Source organism: Ruditapes philippinarum, unplaced genomic scaffold, assembly GCF_026571515.1.
Source record: "Ruditapes philippinarum isolate M1 unplaced genomic scaffold, ASM2657151v2 ctg4958_1_1_1_1, whole genome shotgun sequence".
Lineage (NCBI taxonomy): Eukaryota > Metazoa > Mollusca > Bivalvia > Venerida > Veneridae > Ruditapes > Ruditapes philippinarum.
Genome location: NW_026853583.1, coordinates 16,213 through 42,680, shown reverse-complemented (window position 1 = coordinate 42,680; position 26,468 = coordinate 16,213). Strand labels below are relative to the sequence as shown.

At 31.0% G+C, this 26,468-nt stretch overlaps 1 protein-coding gene across 2 annotated transcripts; it reads right to left on the bottom strand.

Moving 5' to 3' along the window:
* Positions 1 to 4,382: 4,382 nt before the first annotated feature.
* Positions 4,383 to 14,169, bottom strand: LOC132737260 (organic cation transporter protein-like). Of its 2 annotated transcripts, XM_060724518.1 has the most exons (11): positions 13,852 to 14,168; positions 12,685 to 12,843; positions 12,249 to 12,336; positions 9,892 to 9,995; positions 9,352 to 9,506; positions 8,451 to 8,619; positions 7,821 to 8,039; positions 6,449 to 6,675; positions 5,756 to 5,928; positions 5,068 to 5,207; positions 4,383 to 4,875 (listed from the first exon to the last, which is right to left on the bottom strand). In XM_060724518.1, the coding sequence occupies exons 1-11, from the start codon at positions 14,049 to 14,051 to the stop codon at positions 4,800 to 4,802; spliced, it is 1,710 nt and encodes a 569-aa protein (XP_060580501.1). In that variant the 5' UTR covers positions 14,052 to 14,168; the 3' UTR covers positions 4,383 to 4,799. The 2 variants fall into 2 exon arrangements, with proteins under 2 accessions (XP_060580501.1, XP_060580502.1); XM_060724519.1 differs by lacking the exon at positions 4,383 to 4,875 and having other exon boundaries at positions 5,068 to 5,236; positions 13,852 to 14,169.
* Positions 14,170 to 26,468: the final 12,299 nt, after the last annotated feature.

Below are 26,468 nucleotides of genomic sequence, written 5' to 3'. Positions count from 1 at the left end.
AAAAGGTACAGAAAGGGTACAAGGTTTATTTTTAGACAAAATATGAAATAAATATTTTTCACTTTCCCCGTTTGGAGCCAAATATGTAGGTAAAAGCGACGACTTACGGTTCTTTTATGTTACTACGGGATAATTATCGCCTTTCAAGCGAAAACATTCACCTTTGCTAGATAAAAAGAGGGAATATATTTCATCTCAATAACTTTCTTCTTCATACTCGCATGTTACATATTCTACATACGATAATTAATCGCGCAGAAGGCGACATCGCATTGGAGACTCCTTGCGTAACTTAGCATTTAAAGTTTCTCTTTTAAAAGACGATAATTACCGATTGATAAGGTACACTTTTGCGTTATCAACGTTTGTTTCGGTTAAATGTAAGCTTTCGAAACTTTCCATATATTTGGACCGTCTACTGTAAATTGACTTCGATTATTTAAATCAATCGTTATTCAACTTAAAGTCATTTAATTAACTTCTGTTATTAACATATTCACATCACACATTGCGCCTGAAAGAGAACTGGAAAGTCGCATGTTGATTGCGTAGGAGAATGCCCTGATTTAGATGAGATCAGATTTGATGTATGAGATAATAGCGTGTATAAATACGGCGCCTTCCATATTGTTGTTTCGTAATTACAAAAAGGAAACTTGACAACCTTTATTGTTTCTAATAACATTGGACGTTATTGGATATTAACCACGTCGGCAAAGAAAAATACTAGCTTAATTGATATTGAAACCACATCGGTTTAATACAACTGATCGTATATTGATCGATTGTCTGTTGTATTACAAGTCTAAATATTTTCGAACTTATTATTTCGCAATAAGTTTCCGTAGAATAAACAGTGATTTCATAAATATGATTAATGATATAGTGTTAAGTAAAAAAAGCTGTTTTTTATGTGATTAACAAAACAAACAGCAACTCCTTGGTAAAGAGGGTTTAAAAAAGTGTAATAGATAATTAATCACAAGTGTTAAATGTAAAGAAACCATAGTAACAATATAATATTTTAAATAAAACTACGTGTTTACTTTTTTACCAAGAAACTGCATTTGTCAAATAGGAAGCAATTGATTTTCATTACTAGCAAGAAAAAAACCCTGATAATTTACTTGCATTTTGCAGTATGAAAAAAAGAGAAACAAAATAGACAAAAAAACCCCACATTTTACTGGGTGACAACAAGTAACAACATTTGTTTAATTACCTATAATCCTTCATAAATATACCTTCTTTTGATACACCGTCCGTGGCCGAGTGGTTAAGGTCGTTGACTTCAAACCACTTGCCCCTCACCTCTGTGGGTTCGAATCCCTACAGGGACTTTGGATTCTTTCATGTGAGGAAGCTATCCAGCTAGCTTACGGAACGTCGGTGGTTCTACTCAGGTGCCCGTTCGTGCCTAAAATAATGCACGGAAGGGCACCTGAGGTCTTCCTCCACCAGTAAAGCTGGAACGTCGCGATATGACCTATACTGTGTCGATGTGACGTAACCCCCCCCCCAAAAAAAAACAACCTGGTACACCAACCGCTGATCCAAACAACATCTCGAATTACATACTGTATAAACCACTGAATTAGCTTGTCCATTTGCAGGTGAAGTGCTCCTTGCACTTCAGGGATATTTTGTACCAAATACATTGCAAATGGTTGTGATATTGACCTCCTGATTGCAGGCCACGGAAGTCATCCGTTACGGAGTCTATCATTTTCGTTTATTAATAGTGACCTTTTTTAGAGCTTACATATCAAAATGTGGCACAACAATTCTGTCTAGGATGTTTGTGATAAACCCTTGTCCTTTACGATTTTGCCTCGGGTCTTATTAACAGTCATACGAAATGCATCACCAAAAGACCAACGAACAATCAGTTAAAGTTATTGACTTTCTTTGGGAAAGGGGGCAGTGTTCCTTTGACGCCATACCTATTTTCTGCTCTCAACCATAAGCAGTATATATTGACTTTCGTCCGACCAACGGACATTTTGCAGTGACGCCAGATTTCAATGACAACGTCTTATGACACCAGTCTTTTCATGCTCATAAGCTCATAAACGAAGCTGGGTGACAACAAGTAACGACATTTGTTTAATTACTAAAAATCTATCATAAATATACCTTCTATTGATACACCGTCCGTGGCCGAGTGGTTAAGGTCGTTGACTTCAAACCACTTGCCCCTCACCTCTGTGGGTTCGAATCCCTACAGGGACTTTGGATTCTTTCATGTGAGGAAGCTATCCAGCTAGCTTACGGAACGTCGGTGGTTCTACTCAGGTGCCCGTTCGTGCCTAAAATAATGCACGGAAGGGCACCTGAGGTCTTCCTCCACCAGTAAAGCTGGAACGTCGCGATATGACCTATACTGTGTCGATGAGACGTAACCCCCCCCCCCCCAAAAAAAAAAAAAAAAAACAACCTGGTACACCAACCGCTGATCTAAACAACATCTCGAATTACATACTGTATAAACCACTGAATTTGAGCTTGTCCATTTGCAGGTGAAGTGCTCCTTGCAGTTCAGGGATATTTTGTACCAAACACATTCCAAAAGGTTGTGATATTGACCCCCTCCTTGCAGGCCACGGAAGTCATCCGTTACGGAGCCTATCATTTTCGTTTATTAATTAATAGTGACCTTATTTAGAGCTTACATATCAAAATAATTATGGCACAACAATGCTGTCTAGGATGTTTGTGATATACCCTTGTCCTTTACGATTGTGCCTCAGGTCTTATTAACAGTCATACGAAATGCATCACCAAACGACCAACGAACAATCAGTAAAAAGTATTGACTTTATTTGGGAAAGGGGGCAGTGTTTCTTTGACGCCATACATATTTTCTGCTTTCAACTATAAGCAGTATATATTGACTTTCGTCCGACCAACGGACATTTCGCAGTAACGCCAGATTTCAATGACAACTTTTTATGACATCAGTCTTTCCATGCTCATAAGCAGTGTATAAACGAAGCAAGAAGCAAATAGCGCTTGATGTAGGTCGTCTAGAAAATTATTGTGCTGATTTTAATCGATTCTGAATGTCCTGTCACACATTCCGCAAATCTCTCTTTAAGAATGTCGCTTGACATAAATAGAATCTTGTAACTCTAGGGAAAGTTACATCCCTCCTTTATTTTGTAGCCTGTAATCACTCATAGATGCCAATCCCATGCCGTCTTTCTGCTGTTGACTATGAATTTTCATACTTAATAACTTGCAAAGACAGCGAATGGATCTTGAGAGAGAAATATTTACTACAATATGTTGAAAGTGGATTTCTGACATGAACGTGGTGCACGCCTTATACGGGTGCTCGGCTTTCTAAAATTACACCGTGAATTTTGCTCGCCTAATGACAAATCGTTTATTTTTACTAACATATTTAAGGGTGACAATTCAGATGTTTTCTTGAAATATAAATGAGTCGAGTGTTACGATACTTTTTATGTGTACATAACAAGTAAAATAAGGGTACCTTAAGTGGTTATTTGTTATAAAATCTTACATGCAAAGTCTTATTATAAATTTTTTAAATTTACTAAAAACATGCATGTAAATCCGTATAAATCCATCGCAAAATTATGCTGCTTGGACATGCCAGAGCGGTTATTCATTGAATAGGCTAGTTATAATTGATATCTTTTAATAATACAAATGATCTTTCCGAAATATGAAATGGAGATTAAACAAAAGTTACTCAAACAAGAAATTATATAAAATAATAAACATAGATTAAAAGAAAGACAATCTCTAAATGTTTGAGCTATTTTTATTAAAGGAGTATAGTGCACATTTGTCAAATACTAAGTCCTTGTTTTAATATATTTTAAAATGATAAGATGATTTGGTAGACTGTATATTTTGATGTTCAGTGTAGCTGTTTGGTGTATATGTAACATTCATTATAATAGATATTTGACAAATTCAAGGAAATACATCTGCTTCATTCAATTATATGATACTGATTTATGTTAACAAAGTTAATTAATTATATCCAAATGGTTTAAACAAAGAAAATTACATGCAAAAGCTTACCTATTTTGTTATCAACATCATCTGTTTAGCTTGTACATATAGCATTTAAGTTACAATCTTTATACTTTATAGTACAATAAGCCTGAGAAGAATTAAGATGTCTTTTCTATCCAAAGTAATCTTAGAAATACTTACAAAGTGTTAATGCAGAAGATGTTATAAAAACAACAAACAAAATCAAATAAAATACTATACTATACTTTAATTCAGACCTTATATTCGTCTTAAAACCCTAAACATTTAATTAACTTGTTTATATTCTTGTTCACTTTATAAACATGTAAATCAGTGTCAGTACCCACTTAATATAGTTATTATATATGGAGTTTCTTGTCTGAAACTTGTATTTGACTTTGTCAATATCTCACGAGATAGTTAAAGTAACAACAACACGAACAAAACAATGTTACTCTAACAACGACCCTTTTATTATATTCCTCGGCGAATTTAAACTATTATTCAATGTTGCATTATTTCAGAATCGGCATTCCGAATATCAATATCGGATCATACTTGTAGACTTTACAGCTTTTCCTTCTGTTGGGTCGAATTTGTGTACGTTATACATATAACTCTTATAATGAAATATGTTTTATAATACAATTGTTACATGAACAATTTGAATCCCTTAACACAAAGACAATATTTTTGTCAAATATGAATGCACTGTGTTCTGTCAGTCTGATGTTTTTTTAATTGCTATGCACGCTGAATTCTGAACGATAGGAGGCTGAGTATGGTTAAAATTGTGTACTTTCTACATAATCAGTTTCTATTGAAGAAATAACAATGTCATCAACACGAGTTCCTTTTGTTCTATAAAAGAAAAATATACTATGACCCAAATGATAATTATTCAAAAATATCAAAAGTAGATTGCATCCGTTGAAAGTTTTTTTCAATACCGTTTATATAATTGGATATTTTATATTTGAAACTGCAATTGTGTAAAACCAAAAACTTTTAAAACATGACAATTTAAAAATCACAATACCAACAGAACCATACCGTCTTAATTTTTCGATATCTTCAATCGTTTCGGGTAGCTCCTTATCGAGTGTTTCCGGCAACCATAACGACGTAAATCCAGAAATCAAAGACACAGCTCCAAAAACTATCAAAGGAAAGGCAGCACCAATTGTTCCACCCTGTTTTCGATGAGAAATGCGGTTTCAAGCTTAAATGGTAAAACATTTTCGTATCAAAGGCGATTTGTGCCCCGCTGCCATGACCTTTATGCAAGGCGAATAATGCAACCCAAACCTTTAAGTAGTTTTAGATAGTAAAGATACATAGTAAGACATTTAGGGCAATAAAGTTAATGCAAACGAGTAAAATGTATTTATGCAATAAAGAAGAATGTAAATTATTGTTTCAACATTTATATGAGAACAAAATGAATCGTCCTTTCTAATACGAACTATTTTGATATCAGAGTTGACAGTGACATTGATGAATCTATGGTTTGTCAGGGAATCTGACATAATGGTAAGTAATTATTGAAACGCAGCAATTCAGGGTCAAATTTGTCATAGTTTGGCAATGTTTCGCAAAATATAACAAAACAAAATTATTGTTAAATAATCAGGTTATACCTTTAAAATTTGTAATGGAGTTAAATTTTATATAAAAAAGGTTATCTATAAAATAGAATGCTTGATTCGAAGTTTATTCTGAACAATAAACTTTAACAAACCAATGTAACGATGTAAGGTGCTGTCATAGAACCAATTCTTGCAAATACAGATCCACCGCCTATTCCTGCATTTCTTACTACTGTTGGAAACAACTCGGCACTGTGTATGTAGACTATGGAGAAAGCTACTGTATTACAGAATCTACCGACGAGAGCCAACACCAACGTTATAACTTGCAAATATAAAATACAAGTGTTTTGTAGTTTCAAAAATTGGTGTCCTAAAGACCATGTTACGCTAATTTTTTACGGTTTTATATCATAAATCTGATTCTCAAATAAAGTTTCAAAAAACATTATTTGTAAAGATAATACCGATTTTATAATTCCGTGTAAATAAAGGGAGGTAATTAGAAATTTATTTTCGATAAACTCTAAGCCATTTTTTTTCATAAAAATGAATGCATTGACTTTAACGTTTAATTATAATGTGTATAAACATAAATCATTTTACATTGGATGTTTGGCAATTGTTTTAAAAGAAAAATTATATACATGTATAAAACTTCACTTAACTGTATGTTACATCATTAATTACAACATACAGGGACTTTAACCACTCAGCAGAATTACTTACTTATCCATGATACTTATGAATGTGAAAAACTTAAAGACGAATGACAATATATTTATGAACGTTTACATACCATTATATATTTATATGTACATGTAAATGTCCGTTTTAAAAGTTACCTTCTGAGCCATAACTAATTGTGAACACTGTTGAAATGCACGCAGCGCCACCAATTACCATGAATAAACTAAAAGGAACCCTTCGTCCAAACCGTTCTGCCACATAGGTGCATATGATATATGCTGGGAACTCTACACTTCCAGACAAACCAAAGTTCAAATACAAATCCGAACCTAAGTTATATGAATTTAACGCAAGTCCAAAATATGCCACAGAAACAGCAAACCTGGAGGAAAAGAAACATAGATTATCTCAATTTATAAAAGAAATATAGACTTTATTTTAGCTTGTGATAAAGGCTATTAGTTTAAACAAACACTCTCAAATCCGTTCCTGGACCCAACCAGTATTCAGCAATGCGTGTCAAGGAAACAGTGGCTTGCAGCTGATGGGATGGTTAGTAACCATGCCGCAATCAGCATTCATTAAACTACTATTTCAACGTGTTAACCACTACTCATGACGCAACAGCTATCTTAACTATCTGATATTTCCGGCTTTATGTCGTATATTGTCACAAAATGAATGCCTAATGTACCAAGATCATTTCCGGTCGAGCATTTGATATCACTTTATTTCCATATGAAATGCAATGGGAGGGGGGCTGAAAAAAGGCATAATTTATATTGATCATCTTGGAAATTATATTAGTAAATCTGCAATAAATAAAGTTACAATATTTTTGTTTTTGTTTCGGATTTGAATTTTCTAGTTCAGAACATGTTCCGAGCTATACACTGAACAAAAGTTCTAACCGATCACCCTGAGTGTTCGCTTATATATGAAAAAGAATTTTACCAATAGATCCGACTTTTATTTTATTTCGAAGAGAATGAACACATTGAGAACAATAAAATTATGAACTTTTTCTATTTAAATAATACTTTATCGATATTTTAAAAAAATATTTTTATGAACAACCACTCACCTGTCTGATAGAGACTCCAGCATTCACCATTCCAACTGCTACGGCACGATCTTACATCAACATTCGTGCCATGTTTTATGTTTTTTTCACTTATAAAGTTAACAAGGATTTATACAATATAAAATTTAATACTCACCACACTCTGCATGAAAATTTCGTGCCCAAATGTGTAAACCGCCCCCTGCCTCCCGCGTGAGTGCATTGAACCGTATTAAATTATTTTTCATTCCACAAATCGGTAGAAAATGACACAAAAATCACAACTACAAAATTTAATAAGGATCTATTGACCCGTTGTAAAATAATCAAAATTTAAAAAGTGATCGGTTAGAACTTTTGTTAAGTATATATACATGTACTATTAAACAATTTTTCAGGTTTTTTTTCCTATCTCGTAATCGTTATAATGCTAGGTATAATATAAATTACTGAATCTGATTTACCAGTTAAAAAACACAAGCAGACTTATTTTACACATTGTGACACGTGAAAACAAATGGATGAAGCTGACATTCGTTACTTCGTTCTTCACAGATAGTTTTTCGAATACATTTCCAGCTGGCATCTCGGTTTTATTCCATTTAGCTACTGATCTTATAACATCCTCAGCTTCTTTTACTCGTCCTTTTGATAATAACCATCTAGGTGATTCTGGTATCAGCCTGAAACAAAACAAAATTTGAAGTGATGAACATCTACTTATTCAAAACGAAACTTATACAAAACACACACAATAAAGGAGATGTACATGCACATGTAAATGTATACCGTTCGGTCAGTATTGTTACTATGCATTTTTGTACGTTCTATGAAGCATAGCATTTTATGCTCTAAAATGTATAAAGGTTTCCAAATATCGTTTATCTATTATTCAAACGAGATATTTAAATATCGCGATATTTTCCAATATTTCATAATCTCACTTTGAAGCGAGAATCAAGTTTCAAGAGCGCGAACCGCGTTTGAAAAGATGATATTTACTTACTGCACATATTCATTCATTTACATTGCTGAGCTAGATTTCTCAGGACCTTAATGTATATGCAGCTTAACAAAACTGTATATTAACATACCACCAGTAGGTTATTAGAATGATGCCTGGAAGCGAGGTATACAGCTGAATATAAAACCAATCTCGACATCCATAAGCAATACCAGTTAGAATAATGAGGCCAATAGAGTAAGGATAGTTTGAAACAATTCCAGGCCAAAATCTCTTCGTCGGACTAGTAACCTCTAACGCTAAATAAATATAATATAATATAATACAATCGATTACACATGAAACAAAATGACAACAAAGTTACAATCATAAAAGTTTATCATACTGGTGTTTGTAATTTTCTCAGACACTCTGGATAACGGCAGTAAGTCAGAGCACAGTTCAGCGACCGGCAGACTGTCAAGCAGTTTACCAGTTTCAATTTACTAAATACTTATGTACATGCCAGTGCTAAGGTACACTGCGAATGACCATAGATATCAATCACTACGAAATTGACCTGTGTCGTTCGAGAATTTGACTCAGATCTCCCTATTCACAGTCGTCCATTGTTCTATCTATTGTGCTTACCGGACAGCTATTATAGTTTATCAAATATTTGATATAGTCTTATAATTTGATCTTGAATGTATGGATTAATTAAAATCGGTTCAGAGAACCAAGAGACGATGTTTGTTTTGACCACGCAATAAGTGCGCGCCGTCAGTCGGCATCCTATGCGATTCAATTGCAATTTTGCGGTAATGCTTCGGCGATGATTCTTGAGATTGTACGACGCTCACCTAGGCGTTCTGAAATGTTCTTGGAGGCCACGAGAACGCCGCCCTAGTATGACATGAATGGAAGTGAGGTAAGAATTATTCAGTATCGACAGTCTGAGAAATATTTTCGAATATTTCAATCAAGTTTGTAAAAATTACTCACACTCAAACAATTTTCGGAATACAAAATTAAACTATCAAAAAACTAACAAAGAACGTATCCAGGCATGAACAGTGCTAGAATTGACGTCCCTATGATGAACTGAAGTACACAGAACAACCAAAAGTCATTCACCCATGCCAGACCTATAGAAGATCCCATCATCACAATTCCTGATATGCACATCACGGGTTTGCGTCCATACCTGAAGTTAAATCATCGAAGCTTAAAAACATTCGAAGATATTTAATCTAACAAACAAATAAATTTCGAAAAGGTAAAAGAGTTACTCGCCTTAGAACTAAGACACATGAACAATGTTCTTTATAATAAAAAACTGTCAAAAGGTGAGTCCGTTGTTACAAAACGTAGAAGCGACTGATATTTATAAAACTGAAAATGCAGTCACAAGGCAAAACAGATATTACATTCAATTTGATGGTTCTGAGGAAAATGATTTAGCAATATTTGATTTGAATTGTATCGGATTTCCGACACAAAAGATATTTCACCTCTTGGGCATGACAACAAATGTATAAAAAATAAGTTTTTAATAATACAATTTTGGGAAATATCCCTCTCTTTAATACCTATCAGCTAGTAAACCACTCAGAATGGAACCAAATAACATTCCTCCATAGAAAATCATTTCAGCATTGGCAGTCAGTATCTGTTTGTCACATACAAGATCTACCTACACAGATATTGAACAAATGTAAATATAATGTATCAAGCTATGTAATACACACAAAAAATGATATATCCTTCTTCTTCGAATAATAATGCTATGGTAAATAATATACAAAACTTAACAATGAATTATTAAAACAATGTTACATTTATTTAAAGGCAAACATGAGTTTTATAACTTTAATATAACTTTAAATAATGGTTTTAGAGCGTGTAAGATGTTTGTAACCAGAAGAAAATAGCGCAATATGTAAAATTATATGTTATAAAAGTAGCAAAATGTAAACAAAGTAGTATTTTGACTACCATACTCAATGCTAAATCACTAGAAATGTACTAATTGCCATAAAGCAACAGAAGAAGAAGACTGTTGATAATTTGCCAACTTGTTGGTAACTATAAAAAGAATACCAAAAATAAAAAGATTTTGAGAAATAAAAATCAAAGCATTTTTAGGGCATAATGGACTCTAATGTTTGCGTCATACATACATACAACAAACCATCCTGGATATTGATAGAACTATGTTTTATTCGGACATTGATAGAACAATGTTTTATTCGGGCATTGTTTAGGTATTGATAGAACAATGTTTTATTCGGGCATTGTTTAGGTATTGATAGAACAATGTTTTATTCGGCATTGTTTATGTATTGATAGAACAATGTTTTATTTGGACATTGTTTATGTATTGATAGAACAATGATTTTTTCGGGCATTGTCTAGGTATTGATAGAATAGTTCTTACGCAATTCCTATTCCTTCAAGGCTGGAATAATTTTCCTGCTTATGTTTTATAGTCATATGGTAAGAAACAAATTGTTAACTTTTAAATAGTTCATTCTAATTCAATTAGAACTCCAATTTTAAAAGTTTATTGCATGATCTAATGAATGGAAAATACAACATGTATATACGTATATACAAACATATGTTAATCAACGCTAAACATATTCATAAAATGTTATCATAATTAAAATACTTTTTTTCATTGACATTAAATACTTTTACATGTAAATATATCACTGCAACATCAGCTCTTTCATACCCATGTTAAAGGCACATTTAACTCAGAAATTATTCTTAAGAAGATAATAACATGATTGTGCTAAATTACGTATGAATAATTAATTTAAAGCATTTTTGAAACTAATCACTGCTAGAAAGTAGCCATAATTTTTATTCGTAATAAAGGTAGCGAAGTGGTATTTTGACTTTCATACAAAATACTTAATTACTTAAACTGTGAATGTAACCAGAACAGATGGTTCAGTTTTATTACCAATGAATATTTTGGTTTTGATCGGGTTGCAAAAAGAACATGAAAATAATAATAATAATAATAATAATAATAATAATAATGATAATAATAATAATAATAAAAATGTAGATGGTGATGATGATGATGATGATGATGATAATAATTAAAATAAAAATAATAATAACAATTAGGTATAATGAGCCTTTAAAGTAAACAGCTAGATCCTATACGATATATAGTTTATAATCAGCATGCGAGTTGTCTTTAGACCTTTATCAATTAGATAATACTGATTATGATTAGATTAGTATAATTATCTACCTTTATCTATCAGTAGCTTAATTAATAAGTATTTACAAACACGGCGTATGTAAATAGAGAGATAGATGTGTTTAACACTATATTAAATTAACCTATCAACCTTTAATCTTAGTTTATCTTTAATAACACTATTCATATCTTAACATATTAATGATATTCGCAAAGTAAATTATTTACTTTACCACAATAATCAATGGTAGTTATTTTCCATATTGTTACAAGTTGTAGTAATAAGTAAAAAAGTATAAATTTAAGTCATAAGAAAGACAAAACAAAAAACAAAGGGAGCTAATTATTTCACATACACTGACATAATAATTTCATACTTTCATATGTTATTACATTGATATATAGTTATAGTTAAATACAAGTATTTTTTAAAGATACGCATGAAATTATAAAATATAACTATTGCTTGATTGCATTATTTTTTCATGAAGAAAATATCGTTCGATAAGAAAACATAATTTCTATTTTAGATCATGACAAGTGAAGATCATTCTAAATATATATAGGATTGGTGAAAACATTAACTATCAATTCTTAATAATGAATTAGTAAATTCTAAATTACTGACTGAAATGTCTTATAATTTGTCTAAAAAATTCAAACCAATAACATTTTTATGTCAGACTACATTCAAAATTTGAAATGAATGTGACTAAAGAATTTCACCTGGGATACAAATGTGCTTGTAAAGACTGTTTTGTCATACACCCAGCTGTTGCAGGGGATTTTCGTTCTGCCATTGGTTTCATTCATCCTGTTAATTCATGTGATACTGCTGTTTAGGTAATACTTCATTCATGTGATAATGCCAATAACGTAATGCTATTAAATCAATTGGAATATAGTAGATTAGTTCTAACGTCAAAAGAAATAAGCTATCTTTAAGACAGTTGTTTTGTAGGTTTGAGTGAGATAATACATGTAAATATTATAAATAACAAATGATTCTTGACAAATATCAGTAACAAATAAAAAGGCATAATTCATTTCAGTCGTTTATTCATATCATTCATAACAATAAACAATACATCTTACTGTTTGGAATTATATTTCTTGTTGTTTTGAATTTGTTATAAAGTAAAAATGAAACAAATTAGGTTACCATGCCTCTGCTGCACTTTCATTTTTGTAATGAAACATCTCACATTTATCATACACCGTGTCCGCGTCTGTTGAAGGAGGTATGAATAAATCTATCAAGCTTTGATGTTCATCTCCCTGAACTTTGTATGTATCATTGTCGTATCCCGGTATAGCACATCTAAATTTATTATGAATATCTACATAAACTATCACAAAATACCTAAACAATCTCAAATGCGTCAACTCTTGAAAAAAATGACCACAATAGAGCGCGATATGAACATATTTTGGCTGGTGTTTTACGGACATCAAGATTGTTATGCGTTTTTTATTGTTGGAATAGGAGGAATACGCGGATCAAAGTGCATTATTTTAAGCGGCGCATACCAAAACATGTGGACCCACAGGCGGTAGGAAAATAGCGTTTTTGAAAATCATTAGTAACAGCAGCTCAGAATCAATCGTAACCATTGGACAGGAATCCACACATAATAAAAAACGACTCGTTTACCTAAAATTAATGTGCTCAATATATAATGATTTCCACACAGCACAGAATATAATATTTCAATTAAAAAGTTTATAAAATATTGTACATCGTGATTTGTGTTAAATACAGTTTAAGTGACATTATGCTTATCCAAGTGTAAATATAGAGTGTATTTGTAAAAGTCAAAATAGTTTTATAAAAATTGTCATTATTATGTTATATTTTATACTTGAGTACCCAAACATTTTCAATATATATGTGAACGATGGACATTTTTATAAATATCGTTCGGAACTTTTCGGTGTCGTTCAATTTCTTAAAAGGGTGTGACAGTCTTTTTATAAGTTAAAACAATGTTTAGTATTTTGACTGAGACCAAAATGAGCATAATGTCACTTACGGTATTTCGAATAACTGTAACGTACACTGCATGAATGAAATAAGTTATAAATATAAATAAGATATACTGCTTATAAAACAAATGTAATATAACGGATGGTTTTCAAGAATATAGAAAACATACACGGAATATTGAACGGAGTAGCTTAGGACATTATGAAATAATGAACTTACATAAAACGAACATCTGCTTTTACAGATATTTCTTCCAAACACACAATTAAAGCACAAGTTTTGTTAATTGTACAAATGAAACATTAATTTAATAGAAAGGCATTTAATTAAATGGTCACATACCTATGTTCTGGAACTCCAAGTATAAACACTGGATTAAGCTCGAAGAATCCAGCAAGTAAGTAAGGATAACACGTCAAAACGAAAATCCATTTCTGGTAGAGACCAAATCCGCCGATTTTCTCTAGAACATCATCTAATGTTTCATCACGGGCTTTTTCACTGGTGTTAAACGTTTTTGTGTCATCATCTTTGTTACCCATTGTTTTAATATATGTATCATTCACAATTTACCTATATAGATACGGAGGTTATCTCATTATTATTTCAGATATAAAACAACGTCACAATAAACTTACAGTTGTTTACGAAAACGAAGCAGTAGTATTTATCAAGTATTAAATGTATGCCATGCATGATTGAGTTGTCGTGTATTGTATTTAGATGTTAAATAAAAGTAGTTCTTTAACCTACGATAACCTTAAACGCATTTGAATTCCACACTTTCACAGATACACGATGTGACGAAAATAAAATATGTATAACTTGACTATATATGCATTTGAAAGACCCACATTTAATTATTCCCTGTCGAAGACAGACGGATATAGATTAGGCGTTGTCCGTCCGTCCGTTTGAGATTCTTTCCTTCCGCAATTATCTTAAATTAAAAAAAGGCTTTGTGTTTGTCTGTGTGTAAAATGATTTATTTTTATTTCATCGAGTGAACTTTAAAAACAGTATTCTCATGAGTGGCGTAGCCACGAGTGATAATACTATTTATTAATGTTCACGAGATGAAATAAAATTAGGTCTAACACAACAAATTTTTTTTTGATGCTTAAAATAGATTTAAAGAAATGTCTGTTTTTCAGACTGGTAGGCTCATTTTTGGTCGAATTTCTTATATATACAAGTCTTGAGTTAAAAAAATAAGTTCGGCAATCAATGTTAAATGGCGATGATGTATTTTTTTTATTAAAAAACATGACTTATCGCTTGTTTTAAAATTAAAACAAACAATTCTAGTAGAAGAAAAAGGCACACCATACGACCAATTTCTGTTACTTACAGCAAATTTTTATTAGACTATAAGCGGCCGCCATTATTAAAAGTGAGGTTGATTCAGAGGGATATCATTTGGATTTGTTAGTCATACATCTTTTTGTAAGAAAGAAAACTTATTTGAGGACCTTTAAAGGCAATAAATAATTGTTTGCAGATGTGTAAACATTCAAAAAGCGGCTAGGAATTAGGAAAACCTGGAATTTTTGAAGGCTGTCTTACGAACGCTTGGTTGTTTACTTATTCTTCCGACTGTCATTGCTTTTCAAGTTTTCATATTGCATTAGGCAGTTATTGCTCGTAGCATACTAAATATGCCTGAATGTCATCAAGAGCAGTTTTGCATGTGGGCAGAAGAGTATTTTTCAGACTGTAAAAATGAAACAAACAAAATAGAGACGATATTTTGTGAATGGTAATTTGATTGAATTGAGTAATGTTTTTTTCCTTTCATTCTTTTTGAAATCAAAGTTATTTGTTAATTTCTGCTTTGCTTATCTCTCAACAGCCCTTACAATGTCAGAACTGTCAGCAAAAATTAAATTGAGGTACCAAATAGGAAAGAATCTTTAAAAAGTAGTCTCGTGATTGAAAAGTGTGACAATATTAATCGTCGGTTAAGTTAGTGTCAAATAAAATCTACGGGCCTGTGAAAAATCATGGCATTCAAGAAGAAAATGCTTGGTAAGGGGCATGGTCTTTTGTTAGGAGATAAGAGTGGGTAATTTTAGTGTGTCCAATTCGGCATCGAAGAAGAACTGTTTGATCACGGCGGTTTGACAGGACACATCAAGAGATGGGTTTATCACGTGAAGTTTATTAAAAACGGCATTGTCTCAATTGTGTAAGCTTTCAATCGATAAGTAGTCAACATATCAGGATAATCATCCAAATCTTTTAATCAAATATATTATAAAACTACACAGTTCATTTTATTTAATGAACATTACAGTTACCTCATTGTGGCATATTTGTTTTAGGATCATGATGTTTCTTTACACTTAAAAATGTTAATAGCACAACCTATAGCTAGCACCCGATCGTCTCTGGGCACGTGTGCGTACTTGCTTTTCAGTAAAGTGCGCAAGCGTTTTGAATAATATTTTCATATTAATTATGTTGAATTTATTGAGTTACACGAATTTCACGTGCTTCTTTTTATACTGATTGTATGATTTCTTAAGACGTGATGTTTCCATGACAAAATTGCACATTTTTTTGTTTTTCTTTGAAATAATAATTAGTTATGCAATAACCATTGCTTGACATTATGGCATTGACATTTAAATTATATTATCTAAGAAGATTTTCAAGCGCTGACAGAATGTCAAAAAATCAGATGCGGAAAACAAGTTTTTCTATTAGTGCCCCACTGTACACAGAATCATTTTATTTCTACCAATAATAATGAATAAGTTCAATATGACATATACACAATTCCTTTCACCTCTTCGGGTACACTCCACGTCTTCAAATTCAGTAAGCCAGTCCGTGCCTCCCTTGCGCCCTGTCCTCTTTTTGTTTGGGATCCTCCTGCGCTCCTTGCCACTGGTACTTGTTGCTGGGTCGTGTGGGGGTTCATTCATTGAACGCCGGTTTTCCTTGTTGATCTTGTTGATCAAGACATGCACAATCCGGGTTTGTAAATTTTCTTATTGTCCCAACTGTTTAACTCTCCTTAGAATTAACGCAAAGTAAATAGAAATGGATATATCTCATATCTTAGTACAGACATATTTATCTGAAAATGTTTTAATCGTTTGTCAGTGTATTCCCTACATGTCTGCAACTGAGTGTTCAGAAACAATAAAACAGCCAATTTGTCTGAGATATAATGCTCTTAAAGATGCATTGCGTAAAGAATGAGAAATATGTATAACTGGCAGGAAAGAATAATATAAGTAAGGACTTCACGCACACAATGGCTTACAAAATTTTGGGCATAGCAATGCAAACAAAAATCAGCGTCAAAAAATAAAAAAATGAGAATAAAACACATTCGAGCGGCTTAAATTCACCTTTTATTTTCTTTATTTGATACATAAATCTATGGTGTTTCAAACCTAGTATTTCAGTAGTTTTATCTTGGAAAAGTGCAATGCCACCCTACCACTGTTAAGTCATCTTCAAGACAGTGTGCTGAGATCTATTTATAATGCGAAGGACCGGTAGATTAGAGGTTTCCTTATTGTTTATGTATTGTCGGCAAATTTCATTTTCCACCTTAATGCTTTTGATTTGACTATTATATGAAACGAATCATCTAAAAATAACATTTTACTTTTAGAAAAGCTGAAGGTCGTTTTTACCACTTTGGTGCATAGCATTGCAGTATTGATATCATCAGTACGTGTTTCAATTGTATTTGATTTTTTTTAAAATATGTTTTGTACTTGTCTATGTTTCTAAACACATCAAATCATTATAATTGATATGTTTATAATAATTAAGAGTGTGTTTGAGAGGTGTACATAGTCTAAAAGACAAATGTTTAATTGTTTTTACTACAAAATGTATCTGTTTTATATTTACTTGTTGTATTTTGATAGATTTACAACCTCTATGATACATTTTTCTTCATCAAACAGACACGCTGTTCCTCAAAGGTGTTATATCACAAAACATGCTTTCTTCTCTTTAGTTTTTTAGTTTTCTTATGAACATAGTTTCAAATGTTTAACAGGTGTAAACATTTCTACTCGCATAGATAGATAGAAACAGTGTAGCTATGACTTAACGTGTATAATCTCGTTCTCATTTGTTCATAAGAAATATAAAAATGTAAAATAATTAGTTTAACATTTTGAATAAGTTTTTTTTAATATAAGGTTAACATACATAATAATATTAAACGTGGACTTCAATAAAACATATATTAACAGAATTGAAATTGTTATCATTATCATTCAATTAAACAAATAGAGAATTATATTGCATGTAATGTGATTTAAAAATTTATATGATATCAAAGGTTTAAAATCACAAAACATGCTTTTCTCTTTTTATTTTTTAGCTTATATATCATACCCTGAGTAATATTCAAGATTGTCATGTTGATTACCAATTAGTCATAATTTTCAATTCTCAGTTGTACGATTCTTAAAAACGTATTAGATTTATTACAGTAATATTTTAAGCTAGAGAAATAAAGTAGACATTAGGACATTATTTATTCCTATTGTAACCACCTATAGTGTGTAGAATTTTAAACATAACAAACCTACTTCGTTTGAAGTCAAACATGTTTATTTTATTTTTACAAAGTGATTTGTAGCAATTATCAATATTTCCTAATAAAAAATTGAGCATCTTTAACGTGCAAAATCTAAACTCCAAAATCCAATTTATAATTTCCATTTGTTTTAACTTCAACGCAGTCAAAGCATAGCGCCACCTACATTATTTAACATCTATTGATGGTTTTACACTGAAACTGCCAAGCCAGTTCATTTTTAATCTACGTTACTTATAAATGAAGATATTTTACAGTGAGACCAGGTATAAATGCATACTGAGATGCTGCCTAATTGCATCTTTTTGACGTCCAATAATAATGTTTTTCTGTAATGTATTTTCACTACGTTTAAAACGTTTCATTTGCAAATGATAAGTGGTTATCGGCGAGGTTTAGTAATAATGTAAATCGTAGTGGTGCTTTTTGTAATACTTTCTTTTCTTTCTGATTTATTGTTAAAGGTAAAAATAATTATCATTTTAACATTTTTTGATTGAAGTTTTCATAAATTCTGAATGTAAACTTTTGAAAGATATCATTTCCATTTTGATTACAAAAACTGCGAACTTGATACTGTTATTTCTAAGATTGTTCCTTAATTCATAATAATCATTTTTCTCCTGACCTCAGATTTCCTTACTAGGTGAAAATATTTTCTTGAAGATCAATCGGACAGCGGAGATATATACGTCTATTGAAGAACATTAACAATAATGTAAACCTAAACCCTATATTGAGGGACAGACTATATTGTATAAAATAATTGTTGCCATTTATTAAGGAAAATAATAAAATAGTTTTAAGTTTGCACATTAAAATGAACATTTTCTAGACTTTATTGTTTTTCGACGTAGCTGTATTAAAATAGTTTTTTAAATTTGTAAGTGATGTAAATAGTAAATTACAAAACTTTAAACCAAAGGTAGCTATGAGAGCAGCCGCTATTGAAATGAAGGACAAGATTTGCTTGTTTATTTCAAATGTCTCTAAGATTAAATTTGTCATTAAATATTTTCACAACTTAAAATCATATGTCAAAAAGTAAAGGTAGACTACTTTTAAATAAAAAATACAAATTGTTGAATTATGTTTCATAAAACGTATAATAAAATTTCCATTTTATAGTTTCATAGTTGTTTCTAGGTTAATAAACCAAACAGTATACCATGTTACACATTAAATTTTATGACAACAAGTAGGGTGCTTCTTTACAAGCTTAGTATTGTGTATTGTAACAATTCAAATGGTACGTGATATTAATATGTAACAACAAAATTCATCTAAGGCTAATTTTTGGGGCCAACCATTAGAACCATTTGTCTGATTAGCCCTTTTTTTGGAGGTATATCTTTATAACAATATAAGGTATAAGGCTCTTAACCAATGTAAATGGTCACAAGAGGTCCGTATTGCAAAGGAGGCCGGCGGTTGTTTTTTTTTTTTCTAAATATAAAATCTAAGTTTTGATTTACAAAACACCATTTTTCTTGAGCCAACTGTTCAAACATCAAGAATTAAACATGTCTCGTCCATTTTCATGTTATTTCATTTTATAGCTGTTGGCCCAATATTATAAAGAAAACTTCTTAATAAACATACATATCGGCTTATCCGCAACGTAATCAAACAAACAGTGTTTTTAACGGTTCACTCCAGAAAAAGGTACATATTTACGAAAACTCTTAACCTTTAATTACGGAAGCAAATGACAAAGCAAAGTGGGCCTATCGCATCCAGTTACCCATGGTAAGAGTTTTGAAACTCATATTGCTGAAAAGATAAATCGCAAAATTAGCACAAGGGATTTACCGCAATGGAATCAGTGAAATGATGTTTTATCGGCTGGCTCAAGAAAAATGATGCCTATTTACGAAAAAGATTAGACTTCATATAAGTTACAGAAAGAACAAATCGCCGATGTAAATAATGACGCGGGTCCCTCGCAGCATTCACAAACGGTAAGAGCTTTTAAGATTGCTGTAAAGAAGTGCATCTTACCCAACAGAAGGGCTTATTTGCAACGGGTGAAGCAATACGATTATTTATAGTTAAACTCCCTTAATGCTAAAGTGTTTGACCTTTGTATTTGTTTTCATGTTGTATTTTTATCCATATCAAAACAATAAAGATATATATCAAGTAGATACTAAAAAATTAAATAGATAACTGGTTTTACTTTAGTTTAACTCTTTCGGACGAATTTTCTTATCCAGTCAGGTGCATCTGAGGTCTTCACCCACCAATCTAGCTGTTAGTTCACCATATGAACTTTAAATAGTATGTGTGACTTCAATCGCACCAGAAAAGGCAAAACAAAATTAAAAACGTATGCCATTGATTCATCTTGTTGTACAATATATGTGAACCTTCAGTGTACATTATGTTCTAATGTTCTAAAGTACATTACGTAGATTGAACAACCATGGCTCCTTAGAGACTACTATATAGATAATTTAGGATTGTACGTACGTAAAATCCATTGAAATATCAGCAGAATCACTTGAACTCGCAGACAAAATAGCTGTACAATTATTCATGTCGAACTTTTCTGTTCAAGTTTCAAGTTTCAAGTTTTATTTACATATTCTCTGTTTGCATATATACAAATACAAGAGATAATACATGTCAATTATTTTACATACAAATAGTCACATGCATAGCAGAGAGCAACACAAAGTTCTAATACAGTTCATTCATAAGAATTATTAACGAAAATTAAACAATTCAGACACATACTGCAGTATAGAAAAAATAATGTTTTGGTTTTTTTTGCCCTTTTTTTACCTACATTTTAATTCAGTGCAACAGTACCCTAGTAATTACGTAACTGAGAATGCCTATAAATAGATTTGTCGCATGATTAAATCGGGTCATTAGGTTCGGACAGGTGTGGACGGCACGTGAAGTAACAATAGAAGTGTGCCGTTGTCGTTAAGAAAAAAATATTTATTTTATTGATTTATGTTGGATGTTTAACAATATAAAATGCCAAAAATCTATGAGTTTCAATGTTGGAATTTAATTAAGATGGAAAAAAGCAAGAGTGTGTCATTCAGTTGGTGTTTAAGTGTTTGTCAGTTTGATATCTGACTTATTTATATTGAACAGAAGTGATATTATTCTGTTTGTGGATTTACATGGGTGCGTGACCTTTTGAACCTGCAATGTAAGTGTTTTTTTTTTAATTACTTTTGTGATTTAAGCAGTGTTGTAGGCCTATTGTAGAGAGTAGTTTTTTGTTTTTTTCATCACTGTTCATGGATATAGATATATCCTGGTAAAATATCTTTGATTTGGTTTTAGTACATTTGCTTTGTATTGCCTTTAGTGACCATATATATATATATACAGATCTATTTCCATGTGTAGACACATGCTTTTACTTATTACTTTGTAAAAGCATAATGAATGGAAATAATAAAAGGGATACATTATATGTCAGAGCTCTTTTTTTTGCGAAACGAAATTATCAAAAGAGCATTTGATATATTGCTTTTTATTATTTTTTTTTAATTAATTTATTTATAGATATATTTTAATCTTTATTGGAACATAATTGATATTTCATTCTCACTAAAGGCATTAATAAGTGTAACCTAATCAAAAGATATAAGTGCTTGGTTGCTTTGCCTTGTAAATGTCCACCCCCCCCCCAAAAAAAAAGGGGGTGGGTGGGAGCTTTTAACAATATATTGACATTTTGACATTAAATTTTAAAAATAATAATGTGCATCATAAGAAGAAGTAGGTAATGTAATATGAAATATATTAAATAACAAACACAAAAACATGGTACATACCAGTCAAAAATAGTTTAAAGATCAAGCATACAGGCATATATCTACAAATATATTTAACATGGTGAACATATATACACATATACAAATTTATCAATTAATTTCTAAACAATTTCATGATACAGTCCATAAATTTGCCTAATCTTATTAATTCCTGTTTGTTTTCAATGTTTAAGAGTTGGGAGAATTTTAAAATATTTGGATTCCTGTAATAATATGGTTTAATAAAAAATTTTTTCTTCACATAAGAATTTGCAATTGAAAATGTAATGAAATTCATCCCCTACTTCATTTAAATTACATAATGTACATTTTCTTTCTGTATATGGTACTCCTGTCCATCTTCCTACTTCCACTGGGAGCCTATGATTTCTTGTCCTAAAACTTGTGATAATTTTACAAAAATAATTAGGAAGAAAATTAAGATACTTATTTGTGCCAAATTCATTTTTAAATAATTTATAATTAATACTGCATGTTGATTTGGTAAATAAATCATTCCATTCTTGTAAGTACTGGTCATTAATCTTTTGTTTAAAGGCAAGAGGGAACCATTTTCTATTCATTTGAATTTGTTGCTGCCATATATTTCCAAATCCATTTTTTGTAACTAAGTCTTTTATATGCATTAACCACTTTGATTTTAATTTACCCTGATCATGTAATCCATATAGAGTTAAATACATATTGTTAGATAATTTGTTGCTTGTTATATCAGTCAATTTACACCAAAAATTAATAATTCTACTATTAATGTCTATTTGAAGAGGTTTTACTCCTAATTCACCATATATCATGTATGAAGGTGTTGTCTTTTTAAGATTGAGTATCATTTTAAAGAATTTAGTTGTATTTTTTCAAGTTCTTTACTGCCTGAAAATCCCCATATCTCACAGCCATACAACAAGATGGGTTTAATAGCTTTATTGAAGAGGTCGACTTGTAAATCAATGGTCAAGTTAAGAGACCTAATCTTTTTTTGTAATGAAAACATAGCTTTATTTGCTTGATCAGCTATATGTTGTTTAGTTTTTTTAAAACTTTTAGTCCGTGAAAGATAGAGACCTAGATATTTATACTCATTTGTTGTTTCTAATATGGTTTCATTGAATTTAAAATAGTTGTTATATTTTTTGCTTCTTGAGCCAAATATGAGTACTTTAGTTTTTTGAGTATTTACTTGAAGTTTCCATTCTTTACAGTATTTATCAAATATGTTTAAATTTTCTTGTAAATTTTCACTAGTTTCACTCAGTAGAACAGTGTCATCAGCATACAAAATAATAAACAATTTAAAGTACATCCCAAACTCTTTGTGGCTTATTTTACATTCAATACCTTTTACATTTTCACTGCAGAGATAATTTTCAAGATCATTTAAATAAATTGCAAACAATAAAGGTGAGAGATTTTCTCCTTGCCTCACTCCATTCATGCAGGGAAAAAATCTGAATATTCATTATTTGATTTGATTCTTGATTTGATATTATGATACATATTCTTGATAACAGTAAAACATTTTCCATTAATATTATATTTCAATAATTTTTGCCAAAGTCCCTGCCTCCACACGGTATCAAATGCTTGCTTAAAGTCTATGAATACACAAAATAATTTCTTTTTCTGTTCAGATAGTAAATCTATAAGGCAGTTTAGAATAAACAAATTATCAGTTGTAGAGTGATTTTTTCTGAATCCAGCTTGGCAGTTTCCTATCAGGTCATTTTCATCTGAGAATTTATTTAAGCGATTATTGATTATTGAAGTAAATAGTTTTCCAAAGCAGCTTAGTAGGGTAATAGGTCTATAATTTTCTGGTGATTTTACATCTCCTTTATTTTTATATATTGGTATGATATAACCTTCAGTCCAGCATTCAGGTATTATACCATTGTCAAGAATCAAATTGAATAGCCTTACATAAACAGGTAGCATAGTATTTATGCTGCATTTAATATGCTCATAAAGAACATTGTCAACCCCAGGGCTCTTGTTATTCCTTAATGTTTTTACAGTTTTAAGTATTTCCTCTTCAGTAATTGCGATATTTATATCTTCATTTATTTCATTTATCCTATTTAATTCTTCATCTCTGGTATCATTTTCTTCATTAATTTCATGACAATTTATATTTCTTAAAATATTGGTAAAGATCTTCCATTTTTTTCTTGTTGTTGATTATCTTTTTTATTGATATTGTTTATTGTATTCCAAAATTCTTTTGGATTATTTCCCTTTATATTTCTTAAATGTTCAATTTTGTTATTTCTGAATGATTTATATGTTGCATTTATTCTATATTTATACTGCTTGCTTACATTCCGTAGTATGGATTTATTTCTTTCTGTTTTATTTCTATTATACAATTTGCGTGCAATATGGTATTGGTTCCTACACCTGAAACATTCCTGGTTAAACCAAGGCTTGAAAACATTCCCCTTTTTATTCTTTTTCTTATAAATTTTCTGTGATCCAAATGTGAGTTTACATGTGTTCAAAAATAGGGAGTTAATGTCCTGTACAACTACATCTATATTTTTCTGAGTGACCATTTTTGAGTCATTTATTGAATTAAGATTATCAATTATGTTTTGTATTTTATTTTGATCTATATTTTTATTAAAGTCATCTGTATTTACATTAGTATCCCATAGTTTGACAAAGCTGTCATTTGATTTTGTACATTCTGTATTGGTTTTATCAATCACATTTTGTCTAAGACTAAAGGTTAAGACAACTGGATTATGGACATCTGAGTAGAGATCAGAAAAAGTCTCTACATGTATATTCTTAATAATTTCAAAAAGCTTTACTGTACACACAAAATAGTCTACCGTACTACATCCTTTACATGTGGTACATGTATTTAAATAATCAGTTCCAACTCTTCCATTTATGATAAAAAGGTTATTGCTAGCACAAAAATCAATCATTATATTACCATATTCATTTACGGTTTTATCAGCTGTTTTCCTTTCTAAAGGAACATTACACTCATTTAATTTGTTCAAAACAGAATTACTGTCATATATAAGATCATCATTTCCATTTTGGTGTAAAATAAACTCGTCACATATGATAAAATCTTTTTTTTCACCAACACGTGAATTAAAATCTCCAAAAAGGAGTAGATTTTGATTATCAAACTTGTGATGGCATATTATTTCAGATAAAATAATATATAAATGCACAAAATGTGAATAAAACCAACACTTGTCTCAGACGTTGATGAAATTTTTTTAGAATGTAACGTGTAACTATAAAACCAAGTGTATAACAAGTATAAAACTAATGTTAAGATTGTTAATAAAACAAATGTCAAGACCGATAATTGAAAAACTAATTGTTGAAACAATTTATTCATTATATTTTTAAGGTTTTTTGTTTACGTGTTTACATAATGGCGTACTGTATGTAATTTGAAACAACAGGGTTGGTTCAAATAATAGACAGCCAATCCTGATTCGTGCTTAATCATAAAGAAAACCTAATCACAAAGCAAAGAAGCCTGCACTCTTTGTGTTGACAAATTTTTTCCTGTTTGTACAAAATGATTCGTTAAAAGACGATAAAGAACGAACAATAAAATATAGAAATTTCACACAAAATATATATTAAAATTAGATAGCTAATAAAAAGTCTTTAAACATTGGGTATTTTAAAGTTAGAAAAATAAAAAGAATCGAGGTGATCCGAGATCGAATGCTCTCAAAGGATGTAGCATGATCGCGGCGTCAGTTTAATTGAATTGTCTTGGTCAATAGAGATTTTATGAGTATAGTTGACAAAATATATTACGCCCACGGACGGGAGGTGTTAATGTTCGGGACATTTAACATTCTGGTCAAACACTTTGAAATGAAGATGGAACCAAAGATTGGAAGACCTATATAAATATAATACAATAAATGAGGAAAAATATCGAGATCGTAGTGTTCGCCAGCAAATTAATTGTATTATTGTGAAATTCGGATAAAAAACTATTCTTGCTTCATTTTCTGACTTTAAGTTAGTAAGAATCTGTTTTTAGAACTAAAGTTCATTCTGTTTGAATATATGAGCTAGTAGAAGGCAAACGCAGCAATTTTTTGGAAGACTTGATTTACTTATAAACGATAGCAAACATATGATATGATGATAAAACTTTTTTGTCAAGTTGAATAATTAAGCATTTTCAATTGCATAGAAATTAAACGGAACCGATTTATGAAAATAAGAGAAGAAAAAATACGTTCGTCCTCAACACCTTTAATGAAGGTCAAAATGACAGGAGAAGGTTGTCTAAACGCGATCAAAATAAGCGCTATCGCTTTCTGAACCAAAGAGTGCCAGGAATATACAGATAGACAAAACAAAAGGAAAAATGTGGATAGACTTTTACAGTGGTCCAAAGACCCATAAAATTTCCGATCACTATGAAGTGTTATGAACTCGCCCAATACATACACGATAGAATAGCAATGCATTTTCAAAGAAAATTGGATTTAAATTCTCGAGATATTTTTGGCTTGTTCTATATGAATCGTTTGATGTAATCGATAAGCTAACAAGTAAGTTAGATATATTTTGTGACATGCCAGCCT

What these genes read in the sequence shown, in the direction of transcription:
- LOC132737260 (XM_060724518.1), bottom strand. Translation starts at nt 14,051, where the DNA reads ATGGGTAACAAAGATGATGACACAAAAACGTTTAACACCAGTGAAAAA. An exon ending in AGTGGTTTACTAGCTGATAG is followed by an intron (nt 9,507 to 9,891) that starts GTATTAAAGAGA and finishes ATTTAACTTCAG; the next exon opens with GTATGGACGCAAACCCGTGA. An exon ending in CATGCCTGGATACGTTCTTT is followed by an intron (nt 8,620 to 9,351) that starts GTTAGTTTTTTG and finishes ATATTTATTTAG; the next exon opens with CGTTAGAGGTTACTAGTCCG.